General features: G+C 57.5%; 2 protein-coding genes across 4 annotated transcripts; both read left to right on the forward strand.

Annotated features, from left to right (window-relative positions):
* Nucleotides 1-2,305: 2,305 nt before the first annotated feature.
* On the forward strand, nt 2,306-7,534 carry PRSS56 (protease, serine, 56). Its single transcript, XM_011980223.1, has 13 exons — nt 2,306-2,538; nt 3,160-3,267; nt 3,644-3,694; nt 3,799-3,988; nt 4,342-4,441; nt 4,528-4,687; nt 4,886-5,028; nt 5,242-5,404; nt 5,598-5,771; nt 5,865-6,029; nt 6,134-6,196; nt 6,564-6,670; nt 7,034-7,534. Exons 1-13 carry the CDS (start codon nt 2,442-2,444, stop codon nt 7,322-7,324), a joined length of 1,812 nt encoding a protein of 603 aa, XP_011835613.1. The 5' UTR covers nt 2,306-2,441; the 3' UTR covers nt 7,325-7,534.
* Nucleotides 7,535-7,990: 456 nt separating this feature from the next.
* On the forward strand, nt 7,991-18,453 carry CHRND (cholinergic receptor, nicotinic, delta (muscle)). Of its 3 annotated transcripts, XM_011980225.1 has the most exons (13): nt 8,021-8,098; nt 8,362-8,507; nt 9,224-9,268; nt 10,093-10,202; nt 10,332-10,487; nt 10,693-10,802; nt 11,759-11,959; nt 13,138-13,249; nt 13,328-13,442; nt 15,732-15,936; nt 16,021-16,139; nt 16,925-17,337; nt 17,510-18,113. In XM_011980225.1, the coding sequence occupies exons 1-12, from the start codon at nt 8,047-8,049 to the stop codon at nt 17,105-17,107; spliced, it is 1,554 nt and encodes a 517-aa protein (XP_011835615.1). In that variant the 5' UTR covers nt 8,021-8,046; the 3' UTR covers nt 17,108-17,337; nt 17,510-18,113. The 3 variants fall into 3 exon arrangements, with proteins under 3 accessions (XP_011835614.1, XP_011835616.1, XP_011835615.1); XM_011980224.1 differs by having other exon boundaries at nt 7,991-8,098; nt 16,925-18,453; XM_011980226.1 differs by lacking the exon at nt 9,224-9,268 and having other exon boundaries at nt 7,991-8,098; nt 16,925-18,453.
* Nucleotides 18,454-21,501: the final 3,048 nt, after the last annotated feature.

Here is a 21,501-nt window from a genome sequence, read left to right on the forward strand (position 1 = left end):
CCTTATAACAGCCAAGAACCCCCTTCAACATCCTGCAACACAAGAATAAATACTCTAAAGAAAATACAAAGTCCGGGGCCAGGTGCAGTGGCTCATGCCTGTAATCCCAGCACCGTGGGAGGCTGAGGTGGGCAGATCACTTGAGCCCTGGAGTTCCAGACCAGCCCGGGGAATACAGGGAGACGCTGCCTCTACAAAAAAATTTAAAAATTAGCCGGCGTGGTGGTGTATGCCTATGGTCCCAGCTACTCAGGCGGCTGAGGAAGGAGGATCACTTGAGCCCAGGAAATCGAGGCTGCAGTGAGCCGTGATTTGTGCCACTGCACTCCAGCCTGGGTGACAGAGTGAGACCTTGCCTCAAATGTAAAGACAAAAAAATAAAGAAAATAGAAGAGGGTTGTGTTACAGAGAACAAGACTGCGGGATAGAGGCCTGGAAGTCTCTCCATCGCATTCCAATGGAGGAAGCAGACAGGGAGTGAGTGCACACTTAATAATAAACAAAGTAATTTTATGAGGTGGGATTTTGATGTGCTTTCTAAGAGGTGACCTGTGGGAGTGGACAAAATTGAGCCAGACTTGGGGGTGGATCCATACAGAAGAGAGGAGAGGGCTCGGGACCCAGCTGTGGGCACAGGAACCAGAGAACAGCAGAACGGGGTTGAGCAGTACGGTCCACGCCGAAATGTCCCTCCGTTTTCTTTGGCAGTGGCTGGATTCTCACCCTGCCTCCCACCTGAAGACCAGAGGCAGGAGGGAGGCCCAGGGACTCTGTGTGGGCTTGCTGTGTCCTGGCCTGCATGACTCGGCAAGAGTGGGCAGGACATACCTTCCTGGAGGGATTCCCCAGGGGAAGTGTCCATAGAGCTGCCTGCAGGGCTGGCTCCATCTGCTTATCCCCTCAACTTGGATGCGGTAACCTGCAGGGCAGAAGCTCTGTCGAAGCTGTGGCCTCTCCATCCAGAGGCCTATGAGGATTTCCCAACCACCTTCTCTGTTCCTGGGTCCCCTGCCTTGATGGCTCTTACTGGGAACCACAGGCGATCTTCCTCTGCACTCTTTCTCTGTGTATGCTAAAATTCAAGCTGTGTTGAGCTGATGCCCTGTCTGCCAAGATTTTGGAGGTCATTGATAAAAAGATGCCCTGCAAGATGGAGAGATACTCTGGTGAATAGAGTCCTTTCCAACGTCACCAAATTCACTCACCAGAATCATCCGCAGACAGTATTTTCAGGGCATTCCCGAAGCAGAGGTATTGTCACGGTGAGGTGCGGTGGTAACTGGGGAAAGGGGTCCTTAGCATGGTGTGCTGGTGACTGTGGAACAGCTGGCTCTCCAGGCGGAAAGAGCCCTGGGTCATAGCATTTGCTGATAAATATTCTCACCAGTTCACCTCACATGAATTGGGGAGCCTGGGCAGCACAGACGGGCACTACCCTAACCCAGGTGGTAACTTGATCCCAGGAGAGCTGCGTGACTCTGCCCATGAGACTCCAGAGGACTCCAGAAGAATCCCCACTGCCAGATCAGGGTCACAGAACAATGTCGGACAGGCGGAGCGGGCACCGTGCAGGGCCAGGAGGTCTGGGAGAGCGTCAGAAGCTGCTAGGGCCTGTCCTCCCGGAACTGGGCCACTGTGGGCCTTTCATCTCCCGCCTCCCTTTCTGCACCACTCCTGCGGCTGCCTGCCTCTGCCCCTTCCCACCCCACCACCCCCAGTGCGGCAATTACGGCGCTAATTAGGCTGCTTTGATCATCTTTAGAAATGGCCACATTGGGGAGGGACTCTGCCAAGCAATTAGGGGCAGAGGGGTGGGGAGCTCCAGGGCTTCCTCAGGGGGTGGGGCTGCTGAGAAACCCCAGACACCCCCTGCCCTCCTCCCTCCAGGAGTATCTGCCCCCGTCATAGCTGTAAGCTCCTCAGGGGGTAGAGGCAGATGGGGATCCCCCCCCATCCCAGCCCTGAAGCCAGGGCCCGCCCCCACCCAGCAGCCCCCCTCTGCCTGGCCTGCAGCCCAACCGTCAGCTCTTCTTCCCTGTCTTGGCCCCTTTGATGGAGCCGCAGAAACAAGGGCTCCTTTGACAGAAGGGGGGCTCAGAGCTGGGATGATGAGACTTGAAAGGTGAAGGTCAAGCCCACTACTCCACTCCTCCCCCAGTCTTGGCCACCCTCCCATGTACCCCTCCCCCAGGCTGTCCTCTATAAAGACCCCGCAGCCCCGTTCCCCTGTGGGCTCCTAGGAGTTAAGGGCCAGGTGAGGGCTGACCAGGGAGGCGGGTAATTTTGATGTAAGAGAACGGGGTCAGATGATTTGAGGGACAAGAATTCAGTGCCTGGGGGCCGAAAGGCAGCAGAAGGCGGGCACCAAAGGATAGGCGCCGGGAAGGTGGACTCCGAGGAGGAGAGAGGACGGGGGTCTCTCACCCCAGATCCTGGTCACCATGTTGCTGGCTGTGCTGCTACTGCTACCTCTCCCAAGTTCATGGTTTGCTCACGGGCACCCACTGTACATGCGCCTGCCCCCCAGCACCCTGCAAGGTAAGCCCAGGCTGGTCTGAGAGCCGCGGAGTCGGGAAGAACGTAGAGGAAGTGGGACCCTGGGCGGACGGGATCAAAAGAGCTTGTCACCCCTACTCATAAGGACCTTTGGCCCCTTCTGCCCACCCTGCTGCGAGAAGGGGCCAAGAACGGAGATATAGGTGGGAGAGGAGGGGTGTGGCGGGAGAGGGAAGGGGAGCTGTCAAGCATGCCGAAAGGAATGGAGAGAAGGCCCTGTGGAGCAGAGAGAAACAGCCCGGGGCAGTACCACACCCTTGGCTGTCCTGGCCGAAGGTAGGCCACTCAAACACAGCTACTTTCAGTCAATAAGACTGAGTTCTGTGATGTATCTTTGGGGTGGTGTCTTTAAAAAAAATTGTTAAGGAAAAGCACCTTTCAAAGATTCCAGTCCAGCTCAGTTGAATTAGGGAGATATCTTGGGCTGAGAACCTGGGACCATGGGCTCTGAGTGCTGGGCCCAGCTTCCCAGGGCCTCACTCACCTCCTCATTTTGTCCCAGGCTTGTGGGTCTCCTGAGGCAGGGCTCAGGGCTGGGACCAGGAGGATAAGGCTGAGGCTCTTCCCCAACCACGCATGATTGTGTGCCCCCTGTCCCAGCAGTTCTGTCGGCCCAGGGGACTCAGGCGTTGCAGGCAGCCCAGAGGAGTGCCCAGTGGGCAATAAACCGAGTGGCGATGGAGATCCAGCACAGATCGCACGAGTGCCGAGGTGCCCACCCTGCCCCCCATGCCCCACTGAACTTGCTGCCTACCCTGGGCCCATTCTGCTGCCCCTGTCCCTTCCCTTCAGCCTTAACTCCCCTCTTGGGGGCAGAGACTGAGTTGGGCCGCAACCAAGACGATATTTGTGAAGGTCAGTCTCTCCAAGTGGAAGGGACTTGCTAGGCTTGGGGCATGGCCTGTGCAAAGGCAGGGAGGCAGAAATACTCTGTGCTCCTGTGGTGACCAGGAGAAGTTCATGGTTGTTGAAATAGAACCTGTGTGGGCTGAAGTGCTGAGAGACGGGGAGAAAGAGGCTCGGCCCAGCCTGGGGTGAGGACGGGCGAGAGGGCGGCAGTAAGACTCAAAGCCCTGTTTCTCCGCAGGATCTGGGCGCCCCAGGCTTCAAGCTCCCCTCCAGGACCCACCTGAGCCAGGTGAGGCTGGAAAGGCTGGAGAGGGCAGGCCTGAGAGCCCAGTGGGCCTCGAAGGCGAGGATGGCCAGAACATGTCCCTCGTGACACCCCTTGCCCCTTTCTAGGGCGGTGCGGCGAGAGGCGCCCGAGCACTGCCAACGTGACGCGGGCCCACGGCCGCATCGTCGGGGGCAGCGCAGCGCCGCCCGGGGCCTGGCCCTGGCTGGTGAGGCTGCAGCTCGGCGGGCAGCCTCTGTGCGGCGGCGTCCTGGTAGCGGCGTCCTGGGTGCTCACGGCAGCGCACTGCTTTGTGGGGTAAGTAGGGCCCCCAGGCCCTGCCCAGCCGGGGTCCCCAGCGCTGGGCCCCGCACCTGCCGGGTTGTCCGGCGGGCGACGCGCGGGAAAGGTGGTCTGTGCTGCCCCCTGGCGGCTGCCGGCCCCAGGCTGCCCTGTCTCAAGGGGCAGAGCCCGCCCCGCCAGGATGCCAGCCCGGAGGGGGTGGCACTGCCGGGCGCGTTCGCCCCTCTGGGACGAGACCCCTCCCCGGCCCGCCCTCCCTGCCCCCAAGTAGAGAAAGCCCTGCGTGCGGGCGGAGGGGTAGGGTCTCCGAGGGACCTGCTGCGTGTGCCCCTGTCCTTCCTGCGTCTCAGCCACCGCTCGTCCCGCAGCGCCCCGAATGAACTTCTGTGGACTGTGACGCTGGCCGAGGGGCCCCGGGGGGAGCAAGGGGAGGAGGTGCCAGTGAACCGCATCCTGCCCCACCCCAAGGTAAGAAGGCAGTCTCCAGGCCCCCAAGGCTGGGAACCGCACCCCACTCGCGCCTCCTTGACCCTGTGCCGCCTCCCCCTCCTCAGTTTGACCCGCAGACCTTCCACAACGACCTGGCCCTGGTGCAGCTGTGGACGCCGGTGAGCCCGGGGGGGCCGGCGCGCCCCGTGTGCCTGCCCCAGGAGCCCCAGGAGCCCCCTGCCGGCACCGCCTGCGCCATCGCGGGCTGGGGGGCCCTCTTCGAAGGTACTGGGCGTGGGTGAGCCGGCGCGTGGTGGGAAGAATTGGAGGTCCGAGGTAATAGAGTGTGGGGAGGCCGGGTTGCCTTGGAAAAATGCTGCCTGCTCTTTCAAAGGGGGAGGAATCAAGGAGGGTGGTAGGAAGGGGACACTCAAGGCAGAGCTCTTGCCCTCCAAACCTGAGCCTTCCACCCCTTCCCTGCAGACGGGCCTGAGGCTGAGGCAGTGAGAGAGGCCCGTGTTCCCCTGCTCAGCGCCGACACCTGCCGAAGGGCCCTGGGGCCCGGGCTGCGCCCCAGCACCATGCTCTGCGCCGGGTACCTGGCGGGAGGCGTTGACTCGTGCCAGGTATGAACCTAATCTGATGAGAAAAGGCCGGCTGAGCCTCCCTAGGGCCACGACGGCCTCCTTTCCTTCCACATCTGGCTGTCACTCGACTTCTCTGAGCCTCTCTGTCCTCATCGCTAAAATGGATACAAGTGGCAAGCTCACGCCTGCCAGGCGTAAGGCGGGCGTCACAGGGGGCAAGTGAATGAAGCGTCCTCTCTCTTGGCCCCGCAGGGTGACTCGGGAGGCCCCCTGACCTGTTCTGAGCCTGGCCCCCGCCCTAGAGAAGTCCTGTTCGGAGTCACCTCCTGGGGGGACGGCTGCGGGGAGCCAGGGAAGCCCGGAGTCTACACCCGCGTGGCCGTGTTCAAGGACTGGCTCCAGGAGCAGATGAGCTGTGAGCGCTCTCTTTCCAATGCCCCGTCCCCAGTGTCCCAACGGACAACCGTGGGACAAGCCCGTTTCCACCCCGCCCGTGTCCATTCCCAGCTCCCTTCTGCCTCTGCAAAGCCTGTCTTCCTCCGGGGAAGGAGTGTGGGAGCTAGGGCCCCAAACAGAGGGTGAGCCGACCCCTGTCCCGCCCGCAGCAGCCTCCTCCAGCCGCGAGCCCAGCTGCAGGGAGCTTCTGGCCTGGGAACCCCCCCAGGAACTGCAGGCAGACACCGCCCGGCTCTGCGCCTTCTATGCCCGCCTGTGCCCGGGGTCCCAGGGCGCCTGTGCGCGCTTGGCGCACCAGCAGTGCCTGCAGCGCCGGCGGCGATGCGGTCAGTTCTGTTCACCGGGACCGGGACGGGGGGCGGAGGGAAAGGGGCCTGGCCAGCCTCTGACCGCCGCTCCGACTCCTGTACGGTCTGCAGAGCTGCGCTCGCTGGCGCACACGCTGCTGGGCCTGCTGCGGAACGCCCAGGAGCTGCTCGGCCCGCGCCCGGGGCTGCGGCGCCTGGCCCCCGCCCTGGCTCGCCCCGCTCCAGCGCTCCAGGAGTCTCCCCGGCACCCTGCCCGCGAGCTGCGGCTGCACTCAGGTACCCCGCGCCCTCCAGCCCAGCCCAGCCCTGGCCCGGCCCCACCCGCGCGGCGGAGCCACTTTCTCCGGCCGAGGAGGTCCCCTAACCCTGTGACTCCCCAGGATCGCGGGCTGCAGGCACTCGATTCCCGAAGTGGAGGCCGGAGCCGCGCGGAGAAGCCAATGGTAATGACGCCCTCTGCCGACCTTCGGGAGGGGATAGGTCGAGGGCCTGGATGAGGTCGGAAGCGCTTTTAGGCAGCTCCGGGAAGCACTTACCCAGTGGGGCAACAGAGTGAACTCACTCTCCCCTCTCCGCCACAGAGCATAAGACTCTTTTGGAGGACTTGTGGTTTTAGCTCTCCTCAGTGTCAAACAGAGATGCTTTGCCTGGTGTTACTGCTTAACTTCCCCGAGCCTCAGTTTCCCCATCTATATCATAAGAGGCTAAGTGTGTCCCCTGGGAGGCCGTCCTGAAGTGCTGGTGGGAGTGCCACCTCCAGTTCCATACCGCATCCGTTCATTATTCCCGGGGCCTCTCCTCTTCCTCCAGGCTGCCCTGGGCTGGATCTCCTGCGACAGAAGTTGGCTGCCCTGCAGGGGGCCCATGCCTGGATCCTGCAGGTCCCCTCGGAGCACCTGGCCATGAACTTTCATGAGGTAGGCCCCCAGGCTTCCAAACTCCTTCACGGTGGCCTGGGAAGGCTGAGACCTAGCCCAGGGAAGGTGCAGAGAGCTCAGCCCCGATGCCCTCCCAGCAGCCTGGGGTCGCCTCTGCCCCTGCTCTGGGGGTCGGTAGAGGGAGTAGGGCCTGCGGAGTGTAAGCCAGGCCACTGGGGATGGTGGTGGGGAGAGTGAGTAGACGGGTGGGTGGGGGTGTCCACAGCAGCGGGAAATGAGCAGGGTTTCGGGGAGAAAGGAAGGAGCATGGGTCTAGGTGAGAGTTTCTGGGGCCCAGGGGCAGAGGGGGTGACCTCTGGGATTCCAACTCAGGGCCCCTGATCCCCACTCCTCCCTCTGTAGGTCCTGGCAGATCTGGGCTCCAAGACACTGACCGGGCTCTTCAGAGCCTGGGTGCGGGCAGGCTTGGGGGGTCGGCATGTGGCCTTCAGTGGCCTGGTGGGCCTGGAGCCGGCCACACTGGCTCGCAGCCTCCCCCGACTGCTGGTGCAGGCCCTGCAGGCCTTCCGCGTGGCTGCCCTGGCAGAAGGGGAGCCCGAGGGACACTGGATGGATGTAGGGCAGGGGCCTGGACTGGAGAGGAAGGGGCACCACCCACTCAACCCTCAGGTACCCCCCGCCAGGCAACCCTGAGCCATGTCTGGGCCCCCAGCCCCTGGGGAGGACCTACTGCTCCCAGGAGCTGAGAGGGGCTCGGGAGCATAATCACAAACTGTTGCTGCCACAGTGGCTGGGTGTGTGTGGGTGGGATGGGGTGGGGGTCCTGGGCCCTCCGTGTCTTCCCAGGTTTACAAGCAGAGAATCACAGCGGCTTTAATAAATGTTATTTATAATACGTGGAAACAACTCTGGAGCTTTCTTGGGACGGGACCTGGTGGGTGGACATTCAGTCTCAGGGGTGGGATCCAGGCAGGGCTGCCTCTGGAAGCAGTTGGCAAGGGTCACAGAGGCTGGAGAGAGGCTGTGAGGTCACCATCTGAGACTATCTCCTGCTTCCTGAGAAGTGGCAGCAGCTGGCCTGCCTGTCGCCCCACCCCCTTGCATGGCTGCCCAGCGCTGGCTCCAGTGCCCAGCGTCTCCGCTCAGCGCCCTGCCCCTCCCCCCCACCGTCCTCCCCACTCTGCCCCCTGCTGCCGAGCTGCGGGGAGTCCCAGCCTGGGATCTTTGCCTCATGTCCTTGGGCTCCTGCCCTGGCTGGCCCGTCCCCCACCGCCATGAGGTGTCAGATTGTGTTTCCGGCTGCCTCTTCCCTTTGACTCCCTCCTCCCCCAACACCTGTCCCCTCTCCCGCCCACCCTCATTCCACAGCCCTGTAGATGGGAGGGGCAGATGCAGGTCCCAGTCAGAGGGATGGGATGGAGGGGCCAGTGCTGACACTGGGGCTGCTGGCCACCCTGGCAGTGTGTGGTAAGGGTAGACATCTTCCCCACCCTGGGGTCCCCCGTGATGCCCACCCAGGCCCCACACGGTATGGCCTCCTCTCACTCCCCACTCCCATTCTGCCATCTCTCCCTGCTGGGGAGCCGCCTTCTGGGATCCCCACTCCCAGGGAGTGGTTGGATTCCTCCCTGCTCATCCCAACCTCATGGTCCAGCAGGACCTCAGGGCAGCTTCCCTCCTGAGTCCCCTGCCCAGGGCCCCATTCAGTCCTTGTCCCTGACCCTCCCCAGGCATCTGGGGGCTGAACGAGGAGGAGCGGCTGATCCGGCACCTGTTTCAAGAGAAGGGCTACAACAAGGAGCTCCGGCCGGTGGCACACAAAGAGGAGAGTGTGGACGTCGCCCTGGCCCTCACGCTCTCCAACCTCATCTCCCTGGTGAGAGGCCCTCCGCTGCTGGGTTGGGAGGTAGAGCAGGGACAGCTTCCCAGGACCAGGATAGCCATGGAGGAATACAGAAGCCCCCGCCTGGCCTATGGCGGCTCCCTTTCTGGGAAATGTGCTGGAGCTGCTCTGTGCCCTGACAGGCTGCTGTCCTGCCCCTCTAGTGTAAGCTCTGGGGTGTCCTCCATCCACACCCATAGCACGACCCATCTGTGACACACTTCAGAGGCCACCGGTCCTCTCTGCTCCCTAGCTGCCCGCCCACTCCTGACTGCGAGTGATCAGGGCCCAGATGCCATGGTGTCCCTGGGTGCCAGTTGAGAGTGGGTGAATGTAGGCCGGGCGTGGTGGATTACGCCTGTAATCTCAGCACTTTGGGAGGCCAAGGTGGGCGGATTACCTGAGGTCAGGAGTTCGAGACCAGCCTGGCCAACATAGTGAAACCCTGTCTCTACTAAAAATATAAAAATTAGCTGGGTGTGATGGCATGTGCCTGTAATCCCAGCTACTAGGGAGGCTGAGGCAGGAGAATTCCTTGAACCAAAGAGGCAGAGGTTGCAGGCTGCAGTGAGCCAAGATCGTGCCACTGCACTCCAGCCTGGGCAATTGAACAAGATTCAAAAAAAAAAAAAATACAGAGACAGTGGGTGAATGTGTGTGGATAAAAGAATGATATGGCCCTGAAGGATGGCCCTACCGTCTAATTACAGAAAGAAGTTGAGGAGACCCTCACTACCAATGTGTGGATAGAGCACGTAAGAATGCCCCTCCCAGCTGGGCGCAGTGGCTCATGCCTGTAATCCCAGCACTTTGGGAGGTCGAGGCGGGCAGATCACGAGGTCAGGAGATCAAGACCATCCTGGCTAACACGGTGAAACCCCGTCTCTACTAAAAATACAAAAAATTAGCCGGACGTGGTGGTGGGCGCTGGTAGTTCCAGCTACTTGGGAGGCTGAGGCAGGAGAATGGAGAATGGTGTGAACCCAGGAGGCGGAGCTTGCAGTGAGTCGAGATTGTGCCACTGCACTCCAGCCTGGGTGACAGAGCAAGACTCCATCTCAAAAAAAAAAAAATAATGCCCCTCCCAGAGCCGGTGGGGTAGCGGGAATGCAGGGTTCCAGGCTGCTTCCACTTGGAGATCCCATCTGCCTTGGACACTGTTCCCCAGGAGGGGTTGGTGCCTCCCTACAGAGAAGCCCCAGGCCCAACTGTCCTTCCCCCACCTAGTGCCCTCACCAGCCCCTAGTGCCACCTTCAAGTGGATTAGGATTCACATGTTGGAAAACTGCCACTTTATCTTGGTTTTTATTAGAAAACATTCTCCTCCTGTCTGTCAAAAGTCCACAATACAAACACAAATCTCCTATGCTCACAGTGGAAATAATGCTCCCTTAGTTGTGCAGTGAGCATCCTGCACAGCTGTCCATGACAGACCTGAATCCACACTCTGTACCTGCCTTCCCCAAACCTCTTTTGTCACAGCTCTCAGACCCTGTTCAGTCTTCTCTCAGGGAAGTAGGGGGAGCCAGGAGCCCGGACAGCTGCAGAGTGCACTGCTGACATGCCTTTGGGATTCCAGGGCTGGACAGACAACCGGCTGAAGTGGAATGCTGAAGAATTTGGAAACATCAGTGTCCTGCGCCTCCCCCCGGACATGGTGTGGCTCCCAGAGATTGTGCTGGAGAACAAGTTGAGCCAAGCCCTCCCTGACCTCCTCTCTGTCACCCTGCCTCCTTTCCTTAAGCCTCCTCTGCATCCCCCAACTCTGCCAGTCCTGAGTCGCCAGAGCTCACTGTGGTTCTTGTCCCTGTTCCCCAGCAATGATGGCTCCTTCCAGATCTCCTACTCCTGCAACGTGCTTGTCTACAACTACGGCTTTGTGTACTGGCTGCCACCTGCCATCTTCCGCTCCTCCTGCCCCATCTCTGTCACCTATTTCCCCTTCGACTGGCAGAACTGCTCCCTCAAGTTCAGGTGCTCCCATTTATCCAGCCACCCCTCACCCCAAAGCACCTTACCAGGGGCCGAAGGAGGTGACTGAAGCACCCCCAGACAGAGGCCCCTGCCCTGTCCGGATTAGTGCTGCCCTCCCCACAATGGTCCTCCCTTACTAACCTTTCCCCGCTCTGTGGCCCCAGCCAGTGACTGAGTGTCACTCTCTGCCCATTGCCTTCCCCAGTTCCCTCAAGTACACGGCCAAAGAGATCACCCTGAGCCTGAAGCAGGATGCCGAGGAGAACCGCACCTACCCCGTGGAGTGGATCATCATTGACCCTGAAGGCTTCACAGGTGCTGGGAGCAGCCACCAGTGGGTGGGCAGGTCCCTCAGACACACACACACAGACACACTGGCACTGCCCACCCAAGAGATACACACGTGCACACACACATACCTAGAACACCGATACACAGCTACTCACACACGCAGCTAGACACAGAAGGGCAGACACATGCCCGCCCACAGAGAAGCACACAGACACTCACACTTCCTGAATGCAAAGCTCTCCCAAAGGCAGAGAGAGACGGTGCCAGTGCCCTCCCCCGCCCCTGCCCAGGCCCGGAAGTCATGCTTCTCACACATGAGACACCTGTGGCTGGCAGGGGTTTAGTGTTTCCTGTGCCTGGTGAACCCAGGGCTGTGGTTGGCATGAGGGCTGTGTCATCCTGATGGGGGGTGTCTGCCACCCCTCCTGACATCCTCATCCCCGATCTGTACCCAGGCTCGGATTCTCCATGGGGCCTACCGCTCACCCTGTCCATCAGAAGGGACCCTGTCTCACTGTCTCAGGCTGGCACGTCATAGCAGGGATAGTTTTACTGTCACTGGCTCGTTATCCCCCAGGCCCAGGCCGAGGAGGAGTGGCTCAATTAATGTCCAGGAGGTTTTTCTTTGTTACTCAGGAAGACAGGCTCAATATCTGAGAGCATATGTTTGACTTGGTCTCTTTAATCTGCAATACCTATTTTTGGCTCGTGTATCTTTTGAGCCAAAAGATACTCCTTATTTGAATCCTGTATGGCCTCAGCTTCTACTTTTTCCGAAAAGATAAAAAAGAAATCAGTCACAGAGGAAGATTTCCCCTCACAGACGGAAACTTCCATCCCGACGCCCCAGGGAACGACACCCAGACAGCCGGCCGGGTCTCTGGACTGGCTTGCCCCGCCCAGCCCCTCATTCTGTCCCCAGGCCCTGCCTAGCCCCTTTGGCCTGGCCTGACTCTAAGGTGTCCATGTACTGCCCTCAGAGAACGGGGAGTGGGAGATAGTGCACCGGCCGGCCAGGGTCAACGTGGACCCCAGAGCCCCTCTGGACAGCCCCAGCCGCCAGGACGTCACCTTCTACCTCATCATCCGCCGCAAGCCCCTCTTCTACATCATCAACATCCTGGTGCCCTGTGTGCTCATCTCCTTCATGGTCAACCTGGTCTTCTACCTACCGGCCGACAGTGAGCCTCCAGGCCCTGTTCCCTGCTCCCCCTCCCCATGCCCACCCGAACACAGCCAGCCCCAGCCCTGCCCCCTCACTTCCTCCTGGGAGCCACCTGGGATTTCCATTCCTGGAGCTCCCTGCCTGGGCCAGGTGTGAGGGCCAGGTGGACACCCAGAGGGAGGGCTGTATGATTCTGGGCAACATCCCCAAATGGACAGGGCAGGGCATCTCCAAGATGCTACTTCCCACGGACTCGCAGAAGAACTGCTAAACTGTCCTCTGTCAGAGCAGAGACTAAGTCCCTCACGGTCACCAGTATGTGACCTTGAGCCTGGCACACAGGAGGCCCTCAACTACTGAACGAGTGGGTGAATAACAGGGTCTCTAGGACAGTAGGGTGTGAGGCAGAAAACCTGTCTATGCTCACCTGACTCTAGGAGGCAGTGGTTTACAAGTTCAGAATATTTACTATGAGCAGGGCATAGTGAGTCCCCGGGTCAAAGGCCACCCAGCCCCTGCCCCTGGCGGGACTTCAGGAGGGAGAAGGGGGGCACCTTCTATCTGCAGTGGGGTTGGGAGAGCTCCTAGAGGAGGTGGAGTTGGAATGGACTTGAGCAGGATTGGGTGGGGCTACCCCCGGCAGGAGGAGCAATGCTGATGAGGAGGGGGGCCAGGCAAGGGCTGAGGGGGCCTCAGCAGGGGAGCCCCCCCTCCTGCCCTTGCAGGAGCTCAGGTGGGAAGAGCAAGACAGCACTGGGCTGGGGTGTCTGAGTGAGGGGCTGGGAGTTGGGTTGTTATCCTGGTGCTATGAGGACACCCTGGTGCTTTCTGAGCAAGGAGTAATGCACACAGATCTGCGCTCCAGGAGGGTTCAGTGGCGTGGGTGGGTTGTGACAGCTGATTTTCATGAGCACTTACCCAGTGCCAGGCAGAGTGATGTGTGTTAAACACACTCTCACCATATTCAACAGTTGAGAAAACTGATGCACAGAGAGGTTGGGCTACTTGCCCAAGGTCACCCAGCTAGTAAGTGGCAGAGCTGAGATTTGCACCCAGGGCCTGTAGCTCCATAACCCATGATTTTCATCAGGGCACCATGGTACTACAGAGGTGCCAGGGGCCACAGCAGGACCCTCTAGGACTAGGGCCCCAAGGTCCTAGTTTCCCCAAAGAAGCCAAGTCTGGCTTCCCCAGGTGGTGAGAAGACATCAGTGGCCATTTCTGTGCTCCTGGCTCAGTCCGTCTTCCTGCTGCTCATCTCCAAGCGGCTGCCCGCCACATCCATGGCCATCCCCCTTATCGGCAAGTGAGTGATGCCCAAGCCCGGCCCCACCCTGCTTGCCCAGCCCAGCCCTGGGGCTCCAAGCTGAGTGTGTGCCCGCAGGTTCCTGCTCTTCGGCATGGTGCTGGTCACCATGGTTGTGGTGATCTGTGTCATCGTGCTCAACATCCACTTCCGAACACCCAGCACCCATGTGCTGTCTGAGGGGGTCAAGAAGGTGAGTACTTGGCCCGGCGCCATGGCTCACCACTGTAATCCCAGTATTTTGGGAGGCTGAGGTGGTAGAATCTCTTGAGCCCAGGAGTTGGAGACTAGCCTGGGCAACATAGTGACACTCTCATCTCTACAAAAAAATCAAACAAAAAATTAGCCAGGTGTGGTGGCGCATGCTTGTAGTCCTAGCTACTCAAGAGGCTGAGGTGGATCACTTGAGCCTGGGAGGTCAAAGTTGCAGTGAGCTGTGATCGCCCCAGGGCACTCCAGCCTGGGCAACAGAGTGAGACCTTGTCTCAAAAAAAAAAAAAAGGAAATGAGCACTCTCAATAGCCAAAAGCTGGAGATTGAGCCAGGTACAGTAGTTCACACCTGGAGTCTCAGCTACTCAGGAGGCTGAGGTGGGAGGATCCCTGGAACCCAGGAGTTGGAGGTTGCAATGTGCTATGATCACATCACTGCACCCCAGTCTGGGCAACAGATTGAGACCCCATCTCTAAAGAAAAAAAAAAAAAAAAAAGCAGGGGCCGGCCGTGGTAGCTCACGCCTGTAATCCCAGCACTTTGGGAGGCTGAGGCGGGTGGATCACCTGAGGTCAGGAGTTTGAGACCACCCTGGCCAACATGGTGAAACCCCATCTCTACTAAAAATACAAAAATTAGCCAGGCATGATAGCATGTGTTTGTAATCCCAGCTACTCGGGGGGCTGAGGTACGAGAATTGCTTGAACCTGGGAGGTGGAGGTTGCAGTGAGCCAAGATCCCACCACTGCACTCCAGCCTGGGCGACAAGAGCGAAACTCCGTCTCCAAAAAAAAAAAAATCTGGAAGTTGTCCAAAGGCCATCTGTAGAATGGATAAAGACACTGGACACATAGTCCTACAGGAGTGCTGCTCAGCAGTGCAGAAGCACCGCGGCTACTGCACCCCTGCATGGGTGAACCTCCTGGCAGACTGATCCGTGAAAGAAACCAGACGCAGCGGCACATGCTGCAGGCCTCACTTTGTAAGAAGTTCAAGAACAGGCCAAATCAATGTTTGGTGATAGAAGTCAGAATGGTGGCTATCTCTGGGGCTGGGAGGGAACTGAACGGGGGCAGGTATGAGGTAGATTTTTGGGGATCATGCTCACTATCTCATCACTGGGGATTTACCCAGTGGAATGCATCTGTAAAAATTCATCTAGCTGTATACTTAATGTGTTCATTAAGTATGCTGTATGCTGCAACTAGCTGTATGCTGCAACTCAGAAGAAGGGGAGGACTGAGTGGGCAGGGTGCCGGGAGAGGGATGCCCTTGCCTCTCGGCTACTGCAGGGCTGGCTGGCTGTTCTGGGACAGCTGAAGTCAGTTTAGCAACTTTTTTTTTTTTTTTTTTTTGAGATGGAGTCTCCCTCTGTCGCCCAGGCTGGAGTACCATGGTTCGATCTCAGCTCACTGCAACCTCTGCCTCCCAGGTTCAAATGATTCTCATGCCTCACCCTTCTGAGTAGCTGGGATTACAGGCACCTGCCACCATGCCCAGCTAATTTTTGCATTTTTAGTAGAGATGGGGTTTTGCCATGTTGGCCAGGCTGGTCTCGAACTCCTGACCTCAAGTGATCCACCTGCCTTGGCTTTCCAAACAGTTGGGAGTATAGGCGTGAGCCACCATGACCGGCCTTAGCAACTCTTTTCTTTTCAGCATTTGATGGGGGAGACTGTAGCATTTGGAGGATTTACCTTAGTTTTTGGTCTTTAATTAATCATTTTTAGTGAATGGGTTCTCCTCCGCACCATGGGTGATGTGGTCTCGAGAGCCGGAAGCAACCTACATATGCATCAGTAGGAGATCAGGGAATCAATGACAGAGTCAGATGGGCGAGCACTTTGTGGCAGCCAGGAATGAAGTCACGTATGTTAGGACGTATAAAGGTCACCCCATACTTGTAAAATCGCCTTTCTTGGCTGGGCGCAGTGCCTCACGCCTGTAATTCCAGCACTTTGGGAGGCCGAGTTGGGCGGATCACGAGGTCAAGAGAGCAAGACCATCCTGGCCAACATGGTGAAACCCCATCTCTGCTAAAAATACAAAAATTAGCTAGGCATGGTGGCATGTGCCTGTAGTCCCAACTACTTGGGAGGCTGAGACAGGGGAATCACTTGAACCCGGGAGGTGGAAGATGCAGTGAGCCAAGATCGCGCCACTGCACTCCAGCCTGGCGACAGAGTGAGACTCCATCTCAAAACAAAACAAAACAAAACAAATCAACAACAACAAAACGCCTTTCTTGTGGCCCCTTGACACGGCCCCAGCTCTTCCTGGAGACCCTGCCAGAGCTCCTGCACATGTCCCGCCCAGCAGAGGATGGACCCAGCCCTGGGGCCCTGGTGCGGAGGAGCAGCTCCCTGGGATACATCTCCAAGGCTGAGGAGTACTTCTTGCTCAAGTCCCGCAGCGACCTCATGTTTGAGAAGCAGTCAGAGCGGCACGGGCTGGCCAGGCGCCTCACCACTGCACGTGGGTTCCCGCTGGTCTTGGTTTTCAGCCCATCTGTGGGAGGTGGGGGCAGGCCTCACACCCACTCTGGCCCCTTGTCCATAGGCCGGCCCCCAGCAAGCTCTGAGCAGGCCCAGCAGGAACTCTTCAATGAGCTGAAGCCAGCTGTGGATGGGGCAAACTTCATTGTTAACCACATGAGGGACCAGAACAATTACAATGAGGTAAGGGACCACAGGATTGCCATGTACAGGTGTTCAAGTAGGGCACTGATTAAGTGTATTCTATCTTAAGAGGGCAGGGTTCCCCTTAGAGACACACACCAACTTAGATGAGGGAGTTAAGGTGATATAGATTCCAGGCCCCTCCCAGGGAGAGGGAACTCCTCCCTGGCACCCTATAGCAGCACTGGGGCCAGGCACACACACAGAGGCATACAGCTCCACCCTGTCCAGGCCACACTCTGAGCACCCCTTAGGGTCCCTTCTTTCTCCCAGCTGCCAATCATTTTCTGTCCCTACTCAGTTTCAAGCCTGATACTCCAGACAGAACCAGACGTTTTAAAGGTAGCCATATACGGTTATTCAACATTGTACAACTTCTAAAAATTCTCTCTTGAGAAAAGGCATCTTTTCCCAGTTCACATATGGGCTGGCAGCAGCCCTGACTTGCTGGATTGGGGAGAAAGAGGAGAGGGGTCTATCCACCTTCCTTAGCCGCTAGGAGAGACCCCTGGGCCTCAGTTCCTCTCTAGCCCCAGAACCCTGTGCTACAGCAGAGAGGGAGGCTATGGTCTGTTCTCTGCCTCCTCAACAGAGTGATCAGCCCTGCCTGTGGCCAGAGGCGCCTGGGACCTTGCTGGGGACAAGCCAGCAGTATCCTGCAAGCCAGAGGCAGCCTCTGCAGGCACACTGAGCCGGGCCTCTGCCTCCATGGCTGGGCCTCAGCTTGGGGGTGGGGCTCTGTGGCCTGAGGCCCTTCTCACCCCACTCTCTGCCCCTACCCACAGGAGAAAGACAGCTGGAACCGAGTGGCCCGCACAGTGGACCGCCTCTGCCTGTTTGTGGTGACGCCTGTTATGGTGGTGGGCACAGCCTGGATCTTCCTGCAGGGCGTTTACAACCAGCCACCGCCCCAGCCTTTTCCCGGGGACCCCTACTCCTATGACGTGCAGGACAAGCGCTTCATCTAGGGTGGGCCTGTGGGGGAGCCAGGAGACAGCAGGGTCTGAGAGAGGAGCCATGGTCCCTAATGAGACCCACTCATAGCCCTGAGGCTCACGCCCCTCAGACTGGGGAAGAGTCCAGGGAAGGAAGGGAGCAGCCACTCCTCAATGCTCAATGGCTCCCCTGAAATCAAGACAGGGCCACCTGAGATGGTCTGAGGGTGGACACCGGCTACAGCAGGTGGGCAGGACGATCTGTGGGGAAGTAGGAGGCTGGCTCAGGGGCCAGGGAGGAGGCCACTCAGGGTGGCCTCACAGGGAGAACTCTGATAGGGGTGAGACAGATAGGGCCCCTTCTCTGCTCCTCCTCCCACAAGGTGTGGGGTAGAGCAGGCAGGAATCTGCGCCTTCACTCCCTGGCTCCTCCAGCCTCCCTCTTCCCACCTACCCTTCAACCTCAGGCTTCTGAGGCCTCACCTGGGACTGAGGTTGAGGACACCTCCCTCCCTCAAGACCCCAGAGTATCCTTTCCTAGCTCTTTCTGCCTTGACCACTCTGCCTAGGTCCCTTTGGGAAGTTGAGGACTGGAGTGGAAAGGTCAGGATTGACATCCACAAAGACTTGGGGTCAACCTGAGGTTGCACACACAATCCTAGAGGACCAGAATGCAGCACCTCTCCCCAAAGGGCCCCTGCCCCCCAGCATCTACTCCTCCCCAAAGTAGGGTTGTCATGCATTATTTGGGGCATATTCTAAAAAAATCATTCGTTGTTTCTCTGAAATTTGTCCTGTATTTTTATTTGCTAAATCTAGCAACCCTATCCCAAAGACAGCCTCCATTCAATCCTATCCTGAGGGCCAAAGGCCAATACTGCAGGAATTGGGAGACAAGGGTCTGTTTGTATGGCAGCCCACCTCCAAGATGGCCCCGGTGATACCCAGTATTCACACTCTTGTGCAGTCCCCTCACTCTGTACCAGGGTGGGTCTGGGTAACCAACAGAATGAGGCAGAAGTGATGGTACCTCACTTCCCAGATTCAGTTAGGAAAGACACTAGGGCCTCTTTCTTGCTCATTCACCCTCATTCTCACAGCAGTTGGATCTCTCACTTTGGGGAAGCCAGCTGGCACGTTGAGGAGCCCTATGGAGAGGCCCACACGGCAAGGAAATAAGGCCTCCTGCCATCAGCCACGTAAGCGAAGGTGGAAGTGGATTCTCTGCCCCAGTAGGGCCTTTGGATGAGATCACAGCCCAGTAGACATCTTACGTGCAGCACCATGAAAGTCCCTAAGCCAGAACCACCAGCTAAGTGGCTCCTGGATTCCTGATCCCCCAGAAACTGTGTGAGATAATAAATGTGTGTTGTTTTAAGTAACAAAGTTTTGGTGTCATTTGTTATACCAGCAATGTGACCTTGAGTGAGCTGCTCTTCATCTCTTACCTTCCATTTTCTAATCTGCAAAATGTGTGTCTAGTGAGTCCTAGTCATGGGGTGTTGTGAAAATTGAATTTCTAGTAGTAGCATTTTCATGTGACCTGCACATTTAATGGGTGGTGATTTAACCCATTTCCCTCAGTGGGGAATTGGTGACCTCATTAACTCAGATATATAGAAGGTGAGATTTTTAATGTTTAGATGTAACCAAGGAAAAAGAAAAACCATTTAGAACCAAAACTGACCCCAGTAACTTCTGCCTTCCAGCATGAACTATATTCACAAAATTCAAGGTACAAATCTTTTATTTTCCTGTCTAAATAGGAAAGCCAGTTTGTTCTCACACCCGTCAGGTGAGCAGGAAGTCTGAGACTTCGCCAGGAATAGTCCATCAACTCAGGGAGGGTCCGTCTTAAGTACACGGATGAGAGTGAGTCTAGGGCTCTCAGCCACAGTCTTTGCTTCTCTCTGCCTCATGGTGGCGGTGCTGGCAACAGGTCTTGGTTCAACCACCAGCTGAGTCCTCAGTTCTATTAGGCCCTGCTCAAGTGGCTGTGGACTTCCAGAGAAGACAACCCCAAAATGTCACACAAAACTGGGGGGTGCCTCTTGCACAGGCTCCCAGGGAAACCACGGTTTCCACCAGCAGCACCCGCTCCCCCAGCACCGTGGTGCTCTCAGGACTGGTCCACTCTGACTGACATGGAACTCCATATTCTGTCCCCAGGAAGTCATGCTCATGGGCACAGCTTTCTGGGAAGCCAGAGCGTGTTCCTTACTCTCTCCAGACCAACAGGGCTACCTGCTCTCTTTCAATGGACAGTGAATCAGTAATACACTGGGATGCAAGGAACAGAAAGCTCAAGGAATTGTAGTTTAAACACAAAAGGTTTCCTTTTTCTCACATAATAATAGGGAGGCGGAGGTGATCACACCGCCTCAGCTGTCTAACAAAGCTATCAGGGACCCAGGCACTTTGCCATCTGCCCAGCCCTGCCTCCATGGCAAGCTGGCTTCTGTCCTCAGACCTGTTGGCCCCAGGTTGCGAGCTGACAGCAACAGCTGCACAATTAGCACCTATGTTCAGGCAGAAAAGGGCCAGCCATTTCTGACCCCTTTCATCAAGAAGCAAAACTTTTCCAGAGGCCGGACATAGTGGCTCACGCCTGTAATCATAGCACTTTGGGAGGCCAAGGTGGCTGGATCACCTGAGGTAAAGAGTTCAAGACCAGGCTGGCCAACATGGTGAAATCCCCTCTCTACTAAAAACACAAAAATTAGATGGGCGTGGTGGTGCCCACCTGTAATCCCAGCTACTCAGGAGGCTGAGGCAAGAGAATTGCTTGAACCCAGGAGGCAGAGGTTGCAGTGAGCCGAGATCAAGCAATCATACTACAGCCTTGGCAACAAGAGTGAAACTCCATCTCAAAAAACAAACAAACAAACAAAAAATAACTTTTACATAAAGTCCCTGCAGACATCCCACAGGTCAAAACATCACATGGCTAGCCTATCTGAAGGGAGACTAGGAAATGAGTATTTTGCTCTACCAGCCATTATAACAGAGGGTGGCAAAGGAGTAGTGTTAGACAATTCTACAGATGATTTTCTCTGAATGGGTCCTGTCCCTGCACACGTAACCCCTCCAAGAAACTGCCATTCCTCATTGATGATTTACCCTTCGGAGAACACCAAGAAGGCTTCTAGGCCGTCTCTCCCAGAGCAGGGAGAGGGAGAAAACAGGAGGGTCGGGGGCAGGGAATGCAGGGACAGGTGGTCCACTGTTTGGCAGTGCTTCCTGATCTTGGAGGCCATTGATGAATTTGGTAAAGTGTGGGCATAAAGGAGAGTAAAGAGATGGAGAGAAAATGGTCTGCAAAAGAGAATAAGAAAACTGCATCTAGGGGGACCAGAGGGCAAAATGGAAAGGCAAGGGTCTCAGAAGTGAGAAGGACACAAGGGCTTTGTAAATTCCAGGAAAAGTGGGCCACACAGAGAGAAGCTCAGTGGCGGGGGAGGGGTGAGCTTCCCCTCCCACCGAGGGGAAGCTCAGGGAGGGGGAAGCTCAGGGAGGAGGAAGCTCGGGGTAAGGGAAACCCAGTGAGGGGGAAGCTTAGGGAGGGGGAAGTTCAGGGAGAGGGATGCTGAGTGAGGGTGATACCGAGTGAGGGGGATGCGCAGTAAGGGGGATGCCGAGTGAGGGGGATGCCGAGTGAGGGCGATGCCGAGTGAGGGGGATGCCGAGTGAGGGCGATGCCGAGTGAGGGGGATGCCGAGTGAGGGCGATGCCGAGTGAGGGCGATGCTGAGTGATGGGGATGCGCAGTGAGGGAGATGCCCAGTGGCAGGCCAAGATGGGCGGATCACTTGAGTTCAGGAATTCAAGACTGGCCTGGCCAACATGGTGAAACCCCAGCTCCACTAAAAATACAAAAAAAAAAAAAAAAAATAGCCAGGCATGTTGGCACGTGCCAGTAGTCCCAGCTACTCAGAAGGCTGAAGTAGGAGAATCGAGGTGGAGGTTGTAGTGAGCCAAGATCGCACCACTGCACTCCAGCAAAAAAACAAACAAAAAAAATCCTCACATGCCTACCCAACAGCCTTCACACCCACCCAAATCCTGACTCCCTAGAGGGAGCAGGAGGGAGTCCACCTCAGCCCTCTCTGGAGCTGCCATCAGGTTCCTTGGCAACCTGCCTTCCCTACCACACCCAGCTGGCCCTGGCTGTGTCCTTGGCCCCCATGTGGAACACAGAGGTGGGGCTGGGACAACTGAGCCCGAGTTGGGGCTGGAAGGTAGATGTCTCTTTTGGGGCAGACGGGGCCCCTGTCTCCCCTCTCCAGCCCAGGTAATCTGAGCCCAGCATTGTGTCCATCCTGGAACAGCTGACAAGGCTGTGGTCAGACAGCTGGTGGGGCTGGGCCGGGTTGGCTGGGCTGACTGGGGTGGGAGTATAGGCTGTTATATGACACCCAGAGCCCATCC

The sequence above is a fragment of the Mandrillus leucophaeus genome, unplaced genomic scaffold (assembly GCF_000951045.1).
Source record: "Mandrillus leucophaeus isolate KB7577 unplaced genomic scaffold, Mleu.le_1.0 Scaffold21, whole genome shotgun sequence".
Classification (NCBI taxonomy): domain Eukaryota; kingdom Metazoa; phylum Chordata; class Mammalia; order Primates; family Cercopithecidae; genus Mandrillus; species Mandrillus leucophaeus.